We start from the raw sequence: 21,157 nt of genomic DNA, 5'->3' as shown, positions 1-21,157 counted from the left end.
TAGTCTAACGAATATTAATATTTAGCTATAACTACAATGCAATAAAAGAGCCATTGTTTGGCAGAAGTCCCAAATCTCAACACGGAAGAAAATCCTCCCAAAGCACATTTCAAAGACTAGAGAATCTGTAAAACTGCACAGAATACTTTGGACCAGCTGTCCAAAGTACTCTGTGCAGTGTATTCTATGCATTTGTCCTCTATAATTTCACCTTCGGTCAAAAAATGTACATCATTCGAATTGTTAAATCTTGAAAGTTTTTAATAAACCACACAAAATTGCAAACCTTTCATAAAAAGTCCTCCCTAAACACCAATAACAGGTTTCCATTAGTTGAATAATAAACTTAAGACCTGTGAATGAATTCAGAAAATATATCACATCTGTCCATTACAGAATGATGCCTACAACATGTAAACTGATCCTATAACACAGCTGCAAGTACAATACATGCATTGCCTTAAAGCTAACAAATTAAATCTATCCTTGAGGAAAGTAACTTGAACCTATTCCCACTTTTCAGGGCCCGACACTCAGATCTTAATATGGCATCACAATTTCAATCTTACATGAAATGTATGTGCACTGAGGTATGGGGGGTGGAGTGGGGGGGGGGGGTATACATGGTGAATTTTGTCCCAGATCATATTTGTAACATTACACCAGCAAACACAAAACACACAAATTAACACCACTTAGGAGACTCTACTGGTATCTTTAGTATTAATCTCTCATTTCCAAATCCATTTTTTATACCCAGCCTAAGATAAATGCAACACACTACTGCTTTATCAGTCCATCCAGACAGAATGAGAAACACATACGGTGTTTTTCAAAATCCACATGCCCTAAAATCACATGCTCTCAATTTTCAGGTTGAGATAAATATCTGCATCAATAAATACAATACTGTGAAGTGATGGCAGATGCCGCTGTGCCCTGTGTGCCACAGGACTTTACAAAAGCCTCTTAAAAGGTAAACAAACAGGTAAGCAAATCATTTCTAATAACAGAACCATGCCTGAGTTAAGGAGACTGATTATAATGCAGGGATTTTACCAGTTTGGTACATGATACTGGGACACTATTATTAAAAATGCCTTTGCATAATCATTCTCAAGCAATACATTTTTGCATGACAAGGATCATCTTGTAAAATTCCACAAATAAATATAATAGAATTCCCAGGTATAAAATTAAATGTTGTAGTGAAAATTTCATTGAAAGGAGAATATTTTACTGGTTTAAAAAATGATACTCCCTAAGACGGAAGACATGTTTTTTTTTTCAAGATTGTTTTCTCAAGATTGTTTTTTTTTAGGCATTTTCCACCTTTATTTTATTTTCCACTTTTGTTTTATTTTCCACCCCCAGTTATGGGTTAAATAGTGCCACTGCCTAGAGGAATATGCTATGGTAGTAAACCCCTACAGAAAATCAACGTCTACAGTGCTGTTGTTTTTTGTTTTTCTTGCCCTTTTGTATCCGTCTAAGTTGGAGAGTACTACTGGCATCGTGTGTGGCTGGCGCTTCTCCCTCTCGTAGCCCCCCTTCCCATCCACCCCTGTATGTTTGTTATGTTTATCTGTTTTCTTGTTTCACCCCATTTATTGTAAAGTGACTTTGAGTGTTAGAAAAGCGCTATATAAGTTTAATTTATTATTATCATTATTATTTGATAGTGATAGTCAAGAGAGAGACAGGAAAGACAGAGGAGATGACGTGCAGCAAAGGGCCCGGGCCAGATTCGAACCCAGGCCACTGCAGTAAGGACTCAGCCCTATATATGGTATGCGCTGTACCAGGTGAGCCGCCGGGCACCCCAAGACTGACGAAAATTTGACTGACCTTTCACAAATGTTTGTTAAAAAAAACCCCAAAAGAAAAACAGGAAAAAAAGATGCTAGGACAGTAAATGAAAGATTATGCCATGGAGCAGTGATATACTAACACATAAACTTCATTCGTGGTTTCCCTCATTGTTTGAAGGCTGTGATCTCTCATTGACTTCACTCGCTGCGTTCCTTGGGCTCTCTGTATTTGTATTGGATGTACTCAAAGATATCCTTCTCACTGTCCACCAGCAAAGGCTCCCCTGCCACTCCTACAACAGATCCATGAACAACAGACATCAAAATCATAGTGCATGAGTCATTGATTATGAATTAGTGATGTCATTAAGTGAGCTTGAAAGAGACTCATGCAAACTACTGTCAAATTACTCTGACATGCAGAACTGACGTTTCACCCACCAGTAACCCCAACTGGTCGTAAGGTGTACTCATTGAGAGTGAAGCCTTTCTCCAGAGCATGAGTTCTCATGTTCTTATTGAAGATATCGCTCCCAGTGAAGTAGAGAACACCACAATAGTACTGGTCCTTGGGAATTAACCTTGGGTCAGAGGAGAAGGGACAGGGAGAGACACAGGCATGAGAGTACAAAAATAACATTATGCTTGTTAACACTCATTTCATTAAACTGTACTTTGGAAAATTATTGTTTAAAACCATACAGTTTCTGGTATCCACCTGATGTCAATACGCCTGTGAAGGAACTCTTCCTCATCCTCATCACTCTTGTGCAGCTGACAGACACCCTGTAAAAAACAACAATCCATCCATTGTGACCAGTCATGCGTGGCAAAGGTTCAGTAAAGTTAGAGCAGTACTGACTTAATTACTGCACTACTAACTGCAGTATCAAATACACAAGGTTCAGAAGGATTATGAAGATTAAGAGGAGGCCTAACCATGAACTTTGTGTCTCCTTTGGACAGAGTCTCCGTTACAAACCCGATGGATTCCAAGTGCTCTACTACTGCATGAAGGAGCTTGGGCTGGTAGGTATTAGCAAAAAGGGATAAAGTATACAGAGAAAAAAAAAAATCAATAAAAAACAACAAATGAAATCAGAATTCATGGTGTGACATAGTCTTAGAGCATAACAGTAAAGGACTTGTTACCTGCTTCTCTGACTGAGAGGTGAAGTCGGGGTGGGTCAGCAGGATATCAATATCACCACTGGATTGTGCACCTAAGAATTTTTAAGATTAAAAGATATGTGAAATCAGTACGACCAGTATCTAAGATCGTTTTTCCGTTAGATTTGAAATGGAAAGGAGTGAAACAAACTTCAAGCGACATTTTTACCTCTCCTGTAGCTGCCACAGATGGTTCCAATATATTCTGGGTCTATCTTCTCCAACTCCTTTAGAATCAGCCTCTGATAAAGTATGTATGTATACAAATTAGGACAACACTTATTTTATTGATTACAGCCCACAAAAAAAAAAAAGAAAAAAAAAAAAGAAAGAAAATTCAAAGTGTTTACTCACTTCCATAATCTCCATTTCAGCTCGTGGGATCCTTTTCTCAAAGTCCTCAAAGTACCTGAAGTAAGCACAAGGAAGATCCAAACAAAGGACGAGATGAGACGTGATAAGACATGCCCTCGATGAGATGAAACATAAGGATATTCACAGAGAGCTCATGAAAAATCTATCAATTCGGAGAACATTTTAGAGCATTTATCTGAACTCACTCGAGTTTATCTGTACTCACTTGAGACCAATCTGTTGGTGATGGTTCAGCTTGTGCTCAATCTTTTTCAAATCTAAAAAAACCAAACATTCAAGAATGGTTACACAGTCTCGAATGCTGTAATGCTGCCATATAGTTCACTGGTACACAAGAAAAGTATATAACACACACATGCATGCATGCACGTACGCACGCACACACCAGATTTGGCAAGTATGATACATATAAGCTATGCAGAGCAGAACTAGGTTTAAACAGTGCCATGTCATTTTTTCCGACGGCCCATTCCGAAACCCCAGTAGTCCGAAAAATGTCCCATTGGACCGACAGCCTGTTACCCCGAAAACAAACGGCCACTGCTCCGAAGGCCCATTGTTCCGAAAATACACATTCTCCCTGGAATTGTTAGTTCAGTGCCTGCTGGTGTTACACCAAAATCTGTGACTAATCAGATTACAGGACCCTGCCCTTAAAATGTGCTATTTCAGCCAGCCCCCCAGAGGCTAATCCAAATCTTAACCACACCAAACCCACATTAAAAATTAACTGGCACCAACAGAATGCCTCATCTTAACCATTTCTAATTTTATGTCTAAATTTAACTGCATCGATCTGACTGCTGTATCCTGTCTGAAATAGTGCGTTTTAAAAGCATGGTCACCTAATCTGACAGGTCACAGATTTCGTTGTAACACCTACCATGTCCAGTGCTGCTGCGACTCATCAATCTGAACTGGCCAGAGATAAATACAAAGTTGATATTTCTGGTGAAGTAGAGATGACATTCTCACGAGTGCTTTTAACATTACACCTCCTATTCATGCAAATGAGTAGTAAACGGTATCTTCACATTTGAACATCAAAATACACTAAGATATTATTAAAGGCAAAAAAACTCTAGTGAGATTGTGTATTTTCAGAACATGGGCCTTCGGAGCAGTGGGCTTTTGTTTTTGGGATAACCGACTGTTGGACAAATGGGCTTTCAGTCCAATTGGACATTTTTCGGAGTACTGGGATTTCGGAATAATTGGCCATCGGAACAATGGGCAGTCCCCGTTTAAACTAGATGTGTGAAACCACCTCTCTAGTGGCTTTTCCATCATGTTAATGCAATGCAAGTCTGAACTTCAAAGTTCAAAGCGAACCTTCTAGTGTCTTCACTCCTTCATCGAAGAACTTCCTAGCAGCAGCAGGGCTTCAGGGAAAGACCAAGAGAAACAGAAAAACAAAAATTTACAACTCGTATTTTCTAAACCTGAACCAATTCCTCACTGGAGACCTTTAGCACTACAAATGAAATGATCAACAAGTTCAATTTAATTAGGCATGAAGTATATGCTTGCCACAATTTTAATAGGTAACAAATTTGAACTTTGACCACTTGGGACATACCCAATTCCAGTGACCCTGGTAAGGAAATTGATGGAGGAGCTTGTGTCATCATTACGGATCTAAAAGAAAAAAAATGCTTTGCATCAGTTTTTATGATGTGCAAAACCAAATACTAATTAAAAGGGAAAATTAAACAATCTACTGTGATTTCTTTTGTCATCAATAACACTTACCTTCTCCAGTTTCCGTAACTTGCCAGTTTGCAGAAACTCATCTATCTTCTCTGCAATTTTTGCTCCCACGCCATCCTGTTGAAATGTGAAAAACCAAAAGTGAGGGTGCTTAACATTTTATATCAGCAAGATTATGTAATCTGTGTTGAGCAGCTAATGGATAATGACTTCCAACAACTTATGGCAGTCTTCAGGAAAAGGAAGAGTACTTAACAGGCAACCCAGGCTACATGGACACATCTCTGGTTAACAAGACATGAAGCGCTAGTATTGTTTCAAGCTTTTGGGTACAACTATTGCCATCATTCTCAAACAGGGTGTCATCATCAACCTCATCAATAAGAGGGCATACAACGGGTCCATTTTCCATTACAACTGCAAAGGCCGAATGGCAACCTACACTTCTTGATACTGTTAAATAGGATCAGCACCAAGGTATCCTGAGCAATTAAAATGAGGCTGGTAGATGAGACAGGGTCATCACAAATAGACTGACCTGAAATATGAAATGTGGCCAGTAAGAAACAAGAGAATACAGCCGATGTGGAACCAAAAGGGGAATTTTTTTGAAAAATTATCAACTTTATTCATTCAGTGGAGAAAATCCTTTTTCCGGGCTCTAGTTGGAGCAGGGTAAGAGAGCTGGCGAGGCATCAGCAGGGCATTTAGGTGTGTAATATCTTACCCAGGATACTTCTACAGGTGTGACGGCACAAGGAGTGCCATAACCTGCCCCTCTGGTAGTGAGACAACCTCATTAACACCAGGCCATGTTACCACTCTTCCTTGACTGCATTTTGCTCTATAATTGTGTGATAAAAAGGGCTAGGAAGCAAGATAATACCATGGGGACAAGTCCTGTTTCTAAATGTGGACCCACTGCCAACCACTGACATTCTGAGTTCCTCAATCACAGTCATATTTCTCCCATCATAGATGGAATGCATGTTTACAGCCCTAAAGTAATGTCATTAAAGGAGAGTTAAGAGAATTCAAGTTTCCTTTTAGGGCGGCTGCTTTTTATGGTTGATACTACTTACTGATATTCATGATGTCCTACTTTTTGATGTGCAACATTTCAGATCAACCTGCACAGTTCATAGAGTGATCATAACCGTAAAGGGCAGACACTGCTGCTTATGGAATGGACAATATCGAGCAATGTAAAAACAAAAAAAAAAACCAAACATACAAACATTACAAAAAGAAGATAGAAACCTAGCCTTTGTCTCTACCAACGTGGCACAATTTGGCAAGTTAATCACTTAACTGTGAACTCTGAATCAACTCTGAGCTGAGATGTTAGAATTCTTGTTTCCATAAACGCCCTCAGATGGAATGTGAATATCTCCTGCTCAATTACAACAACCAATGAAAAGGCATTCCTTTTTCCTTCCTTTCAATGTTTCTCAAGAAACCTTGGTCAGATTTTATTGAGCCATTATCAAAACTATCTTACAACCTCCATTGCTGTCTGGTTTTCCTCCACCTTGTCCTCCTCTAGGCGATAACAATGTACAATAGTGGCAGTACTGCAGAGCGGGTGACAGGCTGTCAGCTGCTCTCCGTTTCGAAGGTGCATGATGCCAGGGTGATGAAATAAAGATTGCTAGCAACTGTGCACACCAAGGCAAACACCTGTTCCAACAGTGTCCTCCTAAGCGATGGTGGGTGCCGGTCCACTAACATACCGAGATAACCCCAACTTTGCCAGTCTCTTCCTAAGAGGTGTTGAGATTAATTTATGCTCGGTCAAGCATCACTTACCAAAACTGTCACTGAAAACAAGTGTCGGCAATTTCTGGCCTTTATTCTTTGGTGCTGTTTCCATGGAAACAAGAGGCAATGCAACATCTCAGTAATTTTAGCATTCAAAATGGGTTTGAATCAAATTCAGCAACAATCTGTGACATGTCAGGGACACAGCATAGTTCTGGAGGGGAGGGGTGTGTTTTCTGGCAAAAATGTGTCATTTTTTTGTCAAGTTATGGCTGACGAGAGCATTGAGCGATATAAGATTTACCCAACTCAACAAGTCCACCTAAGATTAAATTTCAAAATACCCTCACAGCATGGACCCCATCCCCATCATCCAATATGTAGGAGGACTGTAATCCTCCTACTCTAAAAGCTGGAACATGCTTCTGTGTAGGTACGTACATATGTATTTCCATTGCAACACAGAGAAGGAGTTTCTGAGTAACAATGGCTTGCAAAACCTGTTCAGACACAGGCCTTAACATCTCTAAAATCTCAGATGTTCGTGTTATACCAATGCTTATTAGTTGAACAGGGAAGGATATCTGTTCGCTTGACAATAACATGGAACAAAAACAGTAGTAGGGACGAAACGAACAATACAGTAAGAAAGACCAAACAACACAAGACAGAACGAGGAATTGTTACTGTGGTACCACTATTGTTACCATGTAGACTGTCATGTCCCTGCACCAATGGCACACACATAATATCCTATAGAGATGCTCCGATTGCAATTTTTTTTAGCTGATTCCGATTTCCACTTTTTTGTAGTATATCCCACTTTATCTAACACGTTTTACTTTCCCAACGTAAACGACGGTTGTCGATGGCATGTTTTAGCATGTGTGTGTGTGTGTGTGTGTGGCTGCGACGTTACTGTCTGTGCTGCTGTGTACGCAATGTGAGCCATTGGGCGGCACATGCGTGTAAATTTGACCAGTACAGAATCAGATATATCTGAGACTGACCGGCCTGTCACCAGTCATGGCTGATCAAGCTGAAAATCAGCCGATTCCAGTCACCAGCCGACCAATCGGTGCATCTCTAATTTCCTATAAAGTTATTGGGCATTGGTGAACCGGGATTCCTTTTTAGAAATGACAGGAATGTGGTGAATTAAAGCTATCATGCTTCAGATTATCAATATATAAAGCAAAAGAAGGAATTATATGCAGTCTACGCACCAGTTTCTTAGCCTCTGTGCCACTTTTGATTTTCTGGGGGTACTTAGCAATGGTAGATGCTGCTTTCCTAAAGAGAAGACAAAAGCAAAATTCTTTGTTAATGCAAAAAAGGTGATCACTTGCTTTCTGCAGCAAAGCGGTATTTTAAGGAGGAACTTAAAGCATTGCCGTGGTCAACATATTTTATTTTTCCAGACCCATTAAAGGAAAATGTGATTTTTTTGCAGCAGCAGCAGCCATGATGAGGAGTTTTCAGATTGTCTATTTTTTAATGGGATATAACCTCATTGCCCCTGTTCCTACTTCTGTACAATGAAGAATCATAGGACCAACCTTGGCAGAAGGAAAGCTCACCACATTTGGACTACAATCTAATGCAATTTAAGGGTCTGTATAGGTCACTCATGCCTTAAATCTGAGGACTCAGGGAAAGGGATCAAGTGCTTGCTTGTTTATGGGCCACTGATGACTCTGACGCACAGCGAGTACGAAAACATAAATAAGGGTATATTGTATTGAAATGCTGCTGCTGTAGGATTTATAGTGATGACTTTAGGGTATTTGAAAGTCTATTCACAATATTAAAATATCTTGTTCTTTCTTCTCTTTATAGTCATACGATTTGTTTTTGATTGTAGGCTATAGATTTTATAGTCCCATATGCCAATTTTATCACCTTTAAGTTGTTTAAAAATTAAATGGACAATAATACAGACTGTGAGTATACTTTTTAACAGCAATTTCTGAGTAAATTTGTAGTTTTTCCTACTGAACAGCAACCTCAGTATCAGTATCTTCAAATTATAATGCTGTGTGGGCGAGGACGTTCAGCTTTTCTAAGACATGCCTGATGTCTTCATTTACAAAACAAAAATACAGATTATTCAAAATTCAGCATCACACATTATGATGCCTTTTCAGTTAAATAGTAATTTTGTGTTGAGATAGTAGTAGTAGTAGTAGTAGTAGTAGTTAGTGTTGAGTAGTTTTGTGTTGAGTCTGTGTTGTGTTAATTTTGTGTTGACAGAACTAGGAATGAGTATGTTAGAGGGACAGCTCAGGTTGGACGGTTTGGAGACAAAGCAAGAGAGGCAAGATTGAGATGGTTTGGACATGTGTGGAAGAAAGATGCTGGGTATATTGGGAGAAGGATGCTGAATATGGAGCTGCAAGGGAAGAGGAAAAGAGGAAGGCCAAAGAGGAGGTTTATGCATGTGGTGAGAGAGGACATGCAGGTGGCTGGTGCGACAGAGGAAGATGCAGAGGACAGGAAGAAATGGAAACGGATGATCCGCTGTGACGACCCCTAACGGGAGCAGCCAAAAAGTACTAGTAATAGTAGTAGTAGTAGTAGTAGTAGTAATTTTGTGTTGAGATTTCTGTTATTATACTGCCTCCTGCGGGTGATTTGTGGTGCTGTTGCACACATTAGTGAGGCATTCAGTTTTGTTTCAGTTCATAGCGAGTAGGCGAACGTGAATGTGCTTCGTGGTTAAAATATTTCCTTACACGCAGAGCCTTGGAGACTATTCGTCTGTGGGTAACATGTTTATAGACTCTTACACGGTAATTGTGAATTATACCTAGCACTAGGTATAATTAATCTGTGGTCTTTGCTAATAAGCTACACTAATGTTAGCATGTGCTGTCTAGACTGTTAGCATAAACTGGTTATGATGTAAATCCTCGATTTAATGGAATTCTGTTATAAGTCATGTATAATGATGTTGTGGCGGACACTAGGGGCTATGCCTCTCAGCTGGGGGCGTGGTTTACGTTCCCGTGCTCTCTGGTGCAAGGTTGTTCCTGTTTCAGTTTGGTTTTGGAGCTGAGGAATAAAGTTCAAACTCACCTTTGTCTCCTGTGTTTTTCCTCATCCTGCCACATTGGTGACCCCGAATTGAACATGTTTGGAGCAGAAGAAGAGTGTGAATCCACTTCGGCCCACGCCGCCCCAACTCTCACAGCCGGCCGTTCTCGCCGCGGCTGTGAAGCTCCCAGAGTTCTGGCAGAGTGACCCGGCTTCGTGGTTCCAGCATGATGACGCGCTGTTCCACCTGCGTGGAATCTCCGCGGACGACTCCAGATACTATTTGGTCGTCGCTGCGCTGGACCAGCAGTCCACATGCCGTGTCATACATGCTGTTGCGCCCCCCCCCCCCCCGCAACACGGTAAATACGTCGCCCTCAAACATCTTCTGCTCCAGAGGTACAGCCTATCTGCAGCAGAGAGGGCAGATAGAATCCTTTCCCTATCCGGTTTGGGCGACGGGACGGCTGTGGATCTCATGGACAATATGCTGTCGCTGCTAGGCTCGGACGAAGGTGGGTTCCTTTTCCGGCACGTTTTCCTGCGCCAGCTCCCGTCTCCTGTGCGCGCGGCTTTGGCTAACTCCCCGTGCCTGGCCGCGGGTGACTGCCGAGGTTTGGCTGAGGAGGCAGATCGGGTCCTGCTGGCTACCAAATGGTTCTCTGTGAAGAGTGTGGCATCAGAGCCTCTGCAGCCAGCGTCGGAGGACGCGGACCCGGCAGTGGTGGCTGGAGTGACTGCCCGGAGACGGCGCGGGAGAGGCCTCTGTTTCTTCCACCAGCGGTTCGGCGGCAAGGCGAGGCGCTGCGTCCCTCTGTGCACGTTTGAGGCGGCGGGAAACTCCAGGGCAGCGCTCAGTAGCAGCTGTGGGCGTTGGTGGACGTAGTGAGCTGCTCTTCATTAAGGACTCATTGTCAGGAAGATGGTTTCTGGTGGACTCCGGCTCGCAAAAGAGCCTACTCCCTCCAGTTAGCAAAGACGTGTCAGCCAAAGGCGGCGGCACACAGCTGAGTGCAGCTAACGGTTCGTCCATTGCGACGTTTGGCACAAGGTTGGTGACTGTTAACACACGCTAACTTTTTAGCAGTAGGGGATGTTTTTCAGCGTTTGCTGGCGGATTTTCCATCGGTGACTACGCCTGCCTTTTCCACCGCGGTTACTAAACACGGGGTAGAACATTTCATTCCCACTCTGGGACCGCCAGTTTTTGCGCGCGCGCGGCGCCGCAACGCAGTAAAATTGGCTACAGCTAAGGAGAAGTTCGCCATCATGGAGCGTCTGGGTATAGTGAGGCGTTCCAACAGCCCGTGGGCCTCGCCGCATCACATGGTTCCCAAGGCGGATGGGTCGTGGCGGCCTTGCGGCGACTTTCGCCGCCTGAACAACGTCACCGCCAATGACCGCTATCCCATCCCACACATACAGGACTTTTCCATACGCCTGGCAGGTACCACTATTTTCTCTAAGGTGGACCTGGTGCGCGGCTATCATCAGGTTCCCGTACGCGCAGAGGACGTGCCCAAGACCGCAGTGATCACCCCATTTGGGCTTTTTGAGCTCATGCGCATGCCTTTTGGCTTGAAGGGGGCAGCGCAAACCTTTCAGAGGCTGATGGACTCGGTGTTGCGTGACCTTGCTTTCGTGTTCGTTTATCTTGACGACATATTAGTGGCCAGTCCGTCAGCTGAGAAGAGCACCTGGCGCACCTGAAACAGGTTTTCCGTCGTCTGGACGAGCACGGCCTGATAGTCAACCCGGCCAAGTGTCAGTTTGGACTGCCGGTGATTGACTTCTTGGGTCACTGCATTTCGCCGCAAGGCGCGGTCCCGTTGCCTTCTAAGGTGCAAGCGGTGGCGGAATTTCCCCGCCCGGTCTCTGTTAAGGCATTGCAGGAATTCTTGGGCATGGTGAATTTTTATAACCGTTTCCTCCCTCGCGCTGCCCACCTCCTTCAGCCACTTTACGAAGCCCTGTGGCTTAAGAAGGCTAACAACCCTGTCGACTGGACTCCCGAATGGGTCCAGGCCTTTGACAGAGCTAAGTGCGCCCTGGCTAACGCTGCCCTCCTCACCCATCCCACACCCACGGCGTCCATAGCTTTAACAACCGACACGTCTGACATAGCTGCGGGGGCTGTGGTTGAACAGCGTGTGGCGAATGCGTGGCAGCCACTCGCATTTTTTAGCCGCAAACTGCGAGATAGCGAGCGCAAGTACAGTGTTTTTGACCGGGAGTTGTTGGCATTGCACCTTGCAACCCGTCATTTCCGCTTCCTGCTGGAGGGTCGCTCCTTCACGGCTTATGTGGATCATAAACCGCTGACTTTCGCCATGTCCAAGCTGACTGAGCTGTGGTCTGCTCGTCAGCAGCGCCACCTGGCGGCCATATCTGAGTTCACAACGGACATTCAGCATGTGGCCGGGAAGTCCAACCCTGCTGCTGATTGTCTGTCGCGTGTGCTTGTGTGTCCTGTGCACCTCGGTGTGGATTTCTCCGCTATGGCTGCCGATCAGCCCAGCGACCCGGACGTCCTTGCCCTTAGGTCAACGCGTACCGGCCTCAAGCTAGAGGATGCTGTGATGCAGTAAGGCAGTCCTGCCCTCCTCTGCGATGTCTCCACCGGCCGTCCCCGCCCCGTTGTTCCAGTGGCCTGGCGCCGTCGAGTTTTCGAATCGATTCACTCCCTCGAGTTCGGGCGTCGGTGAAGTTGGTCGGTTCCAAGTTCGTCTGGCTTGGCCTCCGCAAGGACGTCAGGGGGTGGGCGGCTGCATGTGTGGCGTGCCAGCGCGCTAAGGTCCACCAGCACACTAAGTCGCCCCTCGAACCGTTTCCGATCCCGGCCAGACGTTTCGACCATGTGCATGTGGACCTGGTGGGCCCTCTACCTTCTTCACAGGGTTTTACGCACCTGCTCACAATGGTAGATCGGACCACCAGGTGGCTAGATGCTGTCCCTCTTGTCCTCCACAACATCCTCGGACGTTGCACGCGCGTTTCTTTCCTCCTGGGTCGCCTGTTTCGGCACTCCGTCAGATATCACCTCAGACAGGGGCCCCCAGTTCGTGTCAGAGCTCTGGTCGGCACTTGCGCGATCCTTGGGTGTGCAGGTACACCGCACTACCGCGTACCACCCTCAGGCTAACGGCTTGTGTGAACTTATTCACTGGTCGCTCAAGGCAGCGCTGCGTGCTGCGCTCTCGGATGGTAACTGGTTTGACCGTTTACCTTGGGTTATGCTCAGGTTGCGTTCGGCTCCTAAGGAGGACCTCGACGCTTCGCCCGCTGAGCTGGTGCTCGGTCAGCCGCTCCACGTCCCTGGGGAATTTTTGCCTGGGAGTTCCGCTCCTCGACCCCGTCCGGCCGTTTATCCTTTTTTGTCCGACAGCACTCGGGTTCCAGGCCCCGTTCACCACTGTTTTCCGCGGTCGTTCGTGCCTTCAGAGCTCATGTCAGCTCGTTTTGTTTTTGTACGGCATGATGCTCACCGCTCGCCCCTCCAACCCCCATACGATGGCCCATTTCGAGTTCTTGAGACGGATCCTAAGGGTTTTGTGTTGGATATGGGTGGGCGTAGGGAGCATGTCACGCTTGATAGGCTTAAACCGGCGCACAGGGTGGCAGACGAAGTTGTGTTTCCGGCCCACGTTCCCCGTCGGGGTCGCCCTCCTTCCAGGACCCCGGCAGTGTCTTCACAGGTTCAGCATTCTGCATCTCAGCCGGCATTGGACTGTGTTTCACCTACTGTTTCGGCTGAGGGACGGCGCAGTGAGAAACTGATTTTCTTTCCAGGAGTCCCTTCTGGGTGTTCGGGGGGAGGCTGTGTGGCGGACACTAGGGGCTATGCCTCTCACCCAGCAGGGCTGTGAGCTGGGGGCGTGGTTTACGTCCCCGGGCTCTCTGGTGCAAGGTTGTTCCTGTTTCAGTTTGGTTTTGGAGCTGAGGAATAAAGTTCAAACTCGCCTTTGTCTCCTGTGTTTTTCCTCATCCTGCCACAATGTATGCATTTTTTCTGTGTGTATTGTCAGTATTAGTTGTTCGCTAGTGGTCTAGCTTTGCAAGATAGTGACGCACTGTGAGGACAGCACAGCGGGCTCCAGCAAGCACAGAAGAATATTATACAACAACCATGAGTCTTCGCTCAGGAAAACGGTATCAGCTCACATCACACCCACAACCAGAGGATAGTGATCAGCCAGAACAAAGAGTGGAACAGTAAGAGGAAAACAAACTTCCAGTAATTACTGACAATAAATCCATATGTTCTAGATCAGTGTTTCTCAACCCAGTCCTCAAGGACCCCCTATCCTGCATATTTTCTTTGCAACCCTGAATAGGTACCTGTTTGTAGTTATTCAACCAATCAGCAATGAATTTTGTCAGATGTTGCACACCTTGCATAATTAAGTGCTGCGAGATGATTGGTCGAGTAAGTACAAGCAGGGCTACCTATGCAGGGTTACAATGAAAATCTGCAGGATAGGGGGTCCTTGAGGACTGGGTTGAGAAACACTGTTCTAGATCATCAAAAAGGAGCAGACAGTCTTCTGCAAGTTCTGCTGCTAGTAGGGCCCGTGCAAAGGCACAGGCAGCTCAAGCTCAAGTAATGTATACGAATAAGTAGACACGTTAGCCCTTGGCTAACGGGTCGGACCCTTTAGTCGACTCGTTAACGTTGTCGCCTGTGGTGCGGGAGACACGGGTTCGCGTCCCAGATGCGGCGATTCCCGACTGCCCCCTGAATTCGCTGCATTGGTGTCAGAAAAAAAGGTCGCTTCCGTAGAGAAGCGACCTTCGCCTCACTTCTTCATCCCCCTTCTGCCACCTGACCTGCCATCAGGAATCATGTCACCTTATCAAGTGTGACATGATTCCTGATGACAGGTCCAAGATCTCTAGTCCTGACATTGCTCTACATCAACCACACCTAAGGCCAGTTGCAGAGAATATCCCCGCTGTAGACCCTCATGCTCCCATACTTTTGCTCCTAGGCTGAGATATTTTGGGAATGCACAAAGTATGTGACTCGCTATGAACTGAAACGAAACCTCGGTTTAATGGAACTCTGTTATAAGTCATGTATAAATGATATATGCATTTTTCTGTGTGTGTATGTATTTTCAGTTTTACAACAAAATCATTGCTTCAGTAAAATCAAGAGAAGTCAAGTCTTGGTCTTTATTGGAGAATGCTTAGTTGTTCGCTAGCTGTCTAGCTCTGCAAGAGAGTGACGCACTGTTAGGACACCATACACATTAATCTTCAACTTTCCACCTTTAAACATGAAATTTCAATAATGTGTTAATCAGACAGAAATGTGTAAAAAACAAAAAGCAGATGAACAAAAGAAAAATAAGAAAATTAAAATAACATATTTCAGAAGATTATGAAAAGACAAATTACGCAGCTCTTTTTTGGCTTTTGTTGTTTAGCATTTTAATTGATTTAAGAGGAGAGTCTAATTCGGTTAGGACGCGTGTAATGTTAAGAGTTACAGTTTAATTTCTGTTTGTGTAAAACGAATTTTGCGACTAAAATTTTAAAAAAATTATGCATTCTAATGTTTGGTTTTGGTTGTCATAACAAATAAGGTCTTTAAGGTTAAGAGCATGAGGAGATAACCTTAGAACAAATATAAGAACTCAGATCTTCCTAACATTTGGAAGTTTCAAGTTTTCAAGCAAAGAAAAAAGTTGCATTTTTCCATTTATGATAATTAAACGTCTTTCAGCAATGTGTTAAAGAAGCATAATCCTACCTGTAGGCATTGTATTTGTGTATCGCTCGGTTGACATTTTTCTCGTAATTGGCCAGTTCTGTAAGCGACAGAGAAACACCACATAAACGTTTCTTCCACCCCCACACACACACACGCACGCACGCACGCAGGAGGCGTTTAAATAGCAGGGAAGTCGCTGTCATCAAATGTCGCCAATTCCTTTACATAGCGGAAACGAAACGCGACTTTTCTAAATCTGTTAAATTTGGCAGATTATGGCGTAAACATCTGATTGAACTAGAGATCTATTCTTTCCGAAGTTAATTTATGAACCGTAAATGAACTGGGCTTGCGCTACAGAACACGGCTAACACATTAGCTCTGTCCAACTACCTTTCACTTACCCACTAGGAAGTCTGTTATCCCTTCATTAAGGGACTCCCCGGGGGCCTTCCTCTTACTCATTGTCGACTTGTGGTAAAAGGAACTGAAATCAGTTGGTTTTGTTAATATATTATCAATTTGGTGGCGGCCTTTGCAGCAAGACAGCTAGCACGTTGGCTAGCCTAAGCTAAACAATGACCGAACGACGTCGGGGGGAGATCGCGTGCGTAAAATTTTTTTTAAGAGTGCGTACGTAATAGCTCGTGGCACCGCAAAGCGATGACGCAGCACGTCTGCTACGTCATGACAGACGGACAGTTTCCAAAAGTCACGACTTAATCCCAGAGTTTCATCTGCATAGATGAAATTACTTGCTTGCTATTCCATGAACTCACCTGACCATATTTGTGAAAGAAATGTCAACACCATCAGACCCCTTATGGAATAAGAGATGTCTGATCGTCAGCATCTTTGAACTGTACCTCAAGGATATTTTAATTCAAAATAATCAGTTAGTAAGGACACATCTATTTTAGCTCATCATAAAAGCTTTATAATGAACAATTACCTGTTGAAAGTCATTTTAGACAAAATAAACACCATGATACAATGATGATTATACTTGAACAATTATAATTTAAAACATGTTTACCTTGTTTTCTGAATTAATGTATGTACCTGGTGTGTTTGGTTTACAGTACATCGTTTATTTTCTTCTTCATTTATCTAGCAGCAAAGTTTTTTGTGATTCCAGTGGGTAGCATTCAGTAGCATCTCGACACCACATGATATTCAATCATTTCAATTCATAATCTAGATTTTCATTTCAAATCTCATTTAAAATTTTTAAAACAACATTGTTCATTGTCTACATTTCAAGCTTCAGAGTAATGTTATGTGTAACATCAAACCAAAACGGGATCTATGCTCAGCAGATAGTACTGACCCAGGTATGTCTTTCTTCAAATAACTTCAATAAAAAAGTAATGATGCATTTTACTCTTAAAACACTTTTCACCACAAAGTGCTACAGGGGCTGAATACTATTCAAAAGCAGGTAAAACACAAAGAAGAAAGAATGAACATTATGAATCTATTTTGACATATACTTTGTCCCGCGAAAAGATCTTGATGGCTTCCTCCATTTCAGAAAGCTTGCGATCTAGATCAGCACGACGGGAGCGAATGCTTAGAGTATCTGTCCTGACTGGGAGACTGAGCAGCTCACCCACCAGGGACTGGTGGCCTACAAAGAAATGAGACAAAGCAGAAGAGAGGAAATGATTACAATAACTAAGTTTTTTTTCTGATATGTTGCCATTCTCCTTCATTTCTTTATAGCTGAGATCATGGCCTTTAGTTCCAATACAAAACCTGCTAGTTTAGTCCTGTTTTGCTTTTTGGAAAACACACATAATACCTTATTGAAAATTACTTAAAAACCCTTTCTAAATTCTTACAGCACATTGGTTGATGTGTCATATGATTCACCAAACAGGTCTTATACAAATAAAAACAGTCAACTCAGCCCCCTACTGCTTATCACTGTGCCTTTTGGTAGATAATTGTAGGAATAAGGAATCAACCAGTTTTAAATGGTTATATTTTAATAAAACAAGGAATTGCTTGTTGGGTCATATGCATTCTAAATTTACCAGGAGAATAATTCATGTTTTTTGAGGTATAAAAGATTGCCAAAAAGCAAGACTAGTTTAAATTCCGAGATGGACTTGTCACGACCTTCTCAGCCGTACAAAGACAGATGGAAAAAATGACATGTCAGGACTGCGTTGCATGTCTCCTTTAAGGTAACAGCATCATCATTATTAATGAAAGGGAAGAGATTAATCAGAGCAGATGCATACTCTTTTGAAGGGACTGCAGTGTAGTCTGTCTCTCACTCTCTGGCATCAGTGTGTGACCAGCAGGGACAGTTGGATCGGGGATATTCCTTCTCCTCTCTTCCGCCTCTCTTCGCCATTGTTCTTTCCTCTCCTCAAGACTGGTTTTGTGTGTGTGTGTGTGTGTGTGTGTGTGTGTGTGTGTGTGTGTGTGTGTGTGTGTGTGTGCGTGTGCGTGTGCGTGTGCGTGTGCGTGTGTGTGTAAGTGAGAGAGAAGGAAAACAGGAACAAAAGTAGTTAGGAAAGATTGTGTTAAAATCAACTAAAAATCAGACTATAGAAAATGATAATGTTTTTCTGCCCATACTTTGACTTTAACTTGGCAACTGAATATTGATGTAGCATATTAATACTCACTACTGTGGCACCTGTCCTTTAACTGCACTGGGCACAGGCTTATCTCTGAGGTTCGTCAGTGATTTGCATCGACGCAGTGCAGTCTTTCCTGCTGCTCTGGCGTTGTAGTTTATGAAATCTATAGTTTTACCTTGGATCTGTAACTGTGTCCACATACAGAACTGTATTAGTGTCTTGATGCATGCTCAAAAATCCAGGTAAGAGAATCAAAGAAGGTTGAATCAGTTAATTTGGATAAAATGTTTATAAACGTATCCAAATGAACTGATTCAACCTTCTTTGAGACTGTATTAGATTAATGCAACTTAATATGTACAATGTCTGTTTTTTTTTGGCGTATCAACATGTTGCTGTGTATTTTTTTCAGAGGCTATGTGTATGTAAATATCAATTATTCTCACCTGTACTGTGTTCTGGTCCCCTGTAGAATTGCAGGAGGTAGGGTGCTGCAAAGCAGAGGGAGAGGCACTGCCTTGTGGCCTAGGTGGGCCAGCAGACCCACACTTCGAGTGAGCCCTTAGAAAGTTTTGGCATTGTGGCTTCATAGGCAGGCTTGTTTTCTATGTGACAGCGGACATTAGATAAAAGGAAAAGACAGTGAATAGCTCAAAAATTTTCAGCTCTGATACACAGATCCTGTTACCTGTGGCTGGGCCATAACCCTTGATGGGACATCCTGGTATTTGGGGGAGCTCCAGAGAGCTTTGACTGGGACAGGGCGGGAGAGTTCTCGCTCAGCCTCCTGCTCTTTGCAGCGCCTCTGGATCTCCCTGAGCCGACGTACATTTTCTTTACCATAGTCCCGTATCAGCTGTTCTGAAGGACAAGAGTTGCAGTGGAGTCACAAAGTTGTCTAAAATATGTTAATTCAAACAATAAAAACATACTCTATTCACAGAGCACACTGTGCAACACAGTTCGCTTAACAAAAGATAAAGAGTTAAAATATCAAAAAGAGATAAAAGCAATAGATAAAACCTGGACGATAAAAAGTAAGAGATCAAAACAGTTGGTGGAATACACCAGAGAGACAGAGGCACCTTAGGGAAAAGTTAAAAGTTAAAAAGGTGAGACTTGAGACTCTTCTTTAGTCAAGTCAAATTTCTTTGTTTAACCCAAAATCACAGTTATGGTAGCAAAGGGCTTTACCATAATCACAATGCATTCTCAGAAACAGCTAAATACAGCAAACAACCATGTATGGCACCCCCTATTGTAAGACCCTCAGTTTGGCTGAGGTAAAAACACAGAAAACAATTTTTCAGGAAAAAAATGGGAGAAACTTCAGGAAGAGCATCAGAGGAAGGATCTCTCTTCCAGGACAGACAGGTGTACAAAAGGTGCCGAGTGGACAGAGTAGGCAATGTGATAAGAGATTTACACACAAATACTCAATGAAGGAACTTAATGACTACATTTAGTCACGGCAAAACAATGCAAAATACATATGTTGAGAGTCTGAGACATCATGCATTCACAGAAAAAACAGGCCAAGATCCTTCTCAGACTCTGCCACAGAGCAATTAATCATAAAAATATCTACTATGTGCTATAGATACTTATATGCTATTGCATACTATGGACATGGTCCCATTAGGAAGACCTGCTATTGGTTGGGAGAGATGAAGCAGAGTGGCTGATGTTCTGTCTGCATAACTGAGCTGTTAAGAACAATATCTTTCAAAGACAATAAAAGTGCCTGTAGTCATTACTGAAGGGACAACTGTGCTTACTTTGTTTGGGGGAATTAGGGGTGAAGGACACCCCTTCCAGTTTGAGCAGCGTCCCCACAACCCCCCTCTGTCCACGTTCCAGGATGTGGGCAGCATTAGGACTGATGCGGGGTGGATGGGGAGGGACACGAGAGCTGTTGCTGCCAGGGTACAACACTGGGTCTGGGGCAAGAGAGCATGAGAGCAGGGCCAAACTCTCATTGCGATTTCCCTCTAAACGACCACAGGCTAGGAAAAAAAAAAGAACATGATTGCCAAATGTAGCTTGTAGCTCATTCATTTTGTGAAATGTATTCATTGTGGGTTTGTAAGACTAAAACTGTAATGTTCCAGTCAAAAAGTTTGGCGAGGGTGCTTGTGAGTTAAGTTTCTTTTCTGAACTTTACTTTAAGAGGTACATGGTATATGCTCCTTTGTCCGATGCGCAACTGACTCTGGACAACAGTTCACAATAGTTCATAAACAATTAATTTAGTAAAAGTTCATGAACAACAGTTATTCGAAGGCTAATACAATAGCTGGTCTTTAAGGGAAAAGGTCAATATTAAGGTTCAATTTTACCAGAGGCAGGACGTTTGTAGTACTCCGGGAGCAGGGAAGGGTCCGGGGGGATTGGCCCAGATATCGAAGAAGGGCCCTCACACATCAGATGCTGCTGAAATTAATCACTAGAATGAATATTTAATTTGACTGTTAAGACACCTTAACAAAACATAAATAATAAACTGTAACACACTGCACCTTGACATGAATAGGCCTGCATGAGAAATAAAACACACTAGAAATTCATAGATACAATACTATTTATTATCTACAGAGATTCTTCTTCTCCTTTCAGCTAGTTAAAACATATGTAATTTACAATGGAGAAGGGAATTCCTAAAGTGAATTTGTAGTTTTTATGATCCACTATTTCCTAAACGTAAAAAGCCAACATCGATGTAGTAACCCTTCTTCAGTTGCCAGTTAACCAGGAGATTGCGTGCGTTAACTAGCGTTAGGCTAGCTAGCGTTCACTAGCTTATCGCCAAGAGATCCCGTTCCGCTTCTATGGCATGAGTAGATTCCCAAAGACCAAAAAAAACAAAAACAAAAAAAAACACTCACTTGTGTGGAGGGAAGAAACGCGTCCTACGAATGTTTAGTAACGTTTATTATGTATTTATTTTTTACATGGAGTTATTGCTGAAGAGTTACCTTTAC

The 21,157-nt window shown here is 43.3% G+C and overlaps 2 protein-coding genes across 3 annotated transcripts; both read right to left on the bottom strand.

Annotated features, from left to right (window-relative positions):
- Positions 1-251: 251 nt before the first annotated feature.
- polb (polymerase (DNA directed), beta) lies at positions 252-16,168 on the bottom strand. 2 transcript variants are annotated; one of them, XR_008810483.1, is made up of 14 exons: positions 15,984-16,168; positions 15,619-15,676; positions 8,054-8,120; positions 5,109-5,183; positions 4,936-4,994; positions 4,689-4,738; positions 3,562-3,613; positions 3,336-3,390; positions 3,151-3,223; positions 2,964-3,034; positions 2,751-2,837; positions 2,514-2,597; positions 2,253-2,392; positions 252-2,104 (listed from the first exon to the last, which is right to left on the bottom strand). XR_008810483.1 is itself a non-coding variant. In XM_056282818.1 (14 exons), the coding sequence occupies exons 1-14, from the start codon at positions 16,042-16,044 to the stop codon at positions 2,010-2,012; spliced, it is 1,011 nt and encodes a 336-aa protein (XP_056138793.1). In that variant the 5' UTR covers positions 16,045-16,168; the 3' UTR covers positions 252-2,009. The 2 variants fall into 2 exon arrangements, 1 of the variants encoding a protein (XP_056138793.1); XM_056282818.1 differs by having other exon boundaries at positions 2,530-2,597.
- A 368-nt stretch (positions 16,169-16,536) lies between these two features.
- On the bottom strand, positions 16,537-21,151 carry enkd1 (enkurin domain containing 1). Its single transcript, XM_056294242.1, has 8 exons — positions 21,062-21,151; positions 20,516-20,606; positions 19,955-20,182; positions 18,865-19,037; positions 18,623-18,781; positions 18,222-18,364; positions 17,829-17,965; positions 16,537-17,209 (listed from the first exon to the last, which is right to left on the bottom strand). Exons 2-8 carry the CDS (start codon positions 20,598-20,600, stop codon positions 17,049-17,051), a joined length of 1,086 nt encoding a protein of 361 aa, XP_056150217.1. The 5' UTR covers positions 20,601-20,606; positions 21,062-21,151; the 3' UTR covers positions 16,537-17,048.
- Positions 21,152-21,157: the final 6 nt, after the last annotated feature.

Source organism: Lampris incognitus, chromosome 1 (genome assembly GCF_029633865.1).
Source record: "Lampris incognitus isolate fLamInc1 chromosome 1, fLamInc1.hap2, whole genome shotgun sequence".
Lineage (NCBI taxonomy): Eukaryota > Metazoa > Chordata > Actinopteri > Lampriformes > Lampridae > Lampris > Lampris incognitus.
This window is presented reverse-complemented; position numbering and strand designations above follow the sequence as displayed.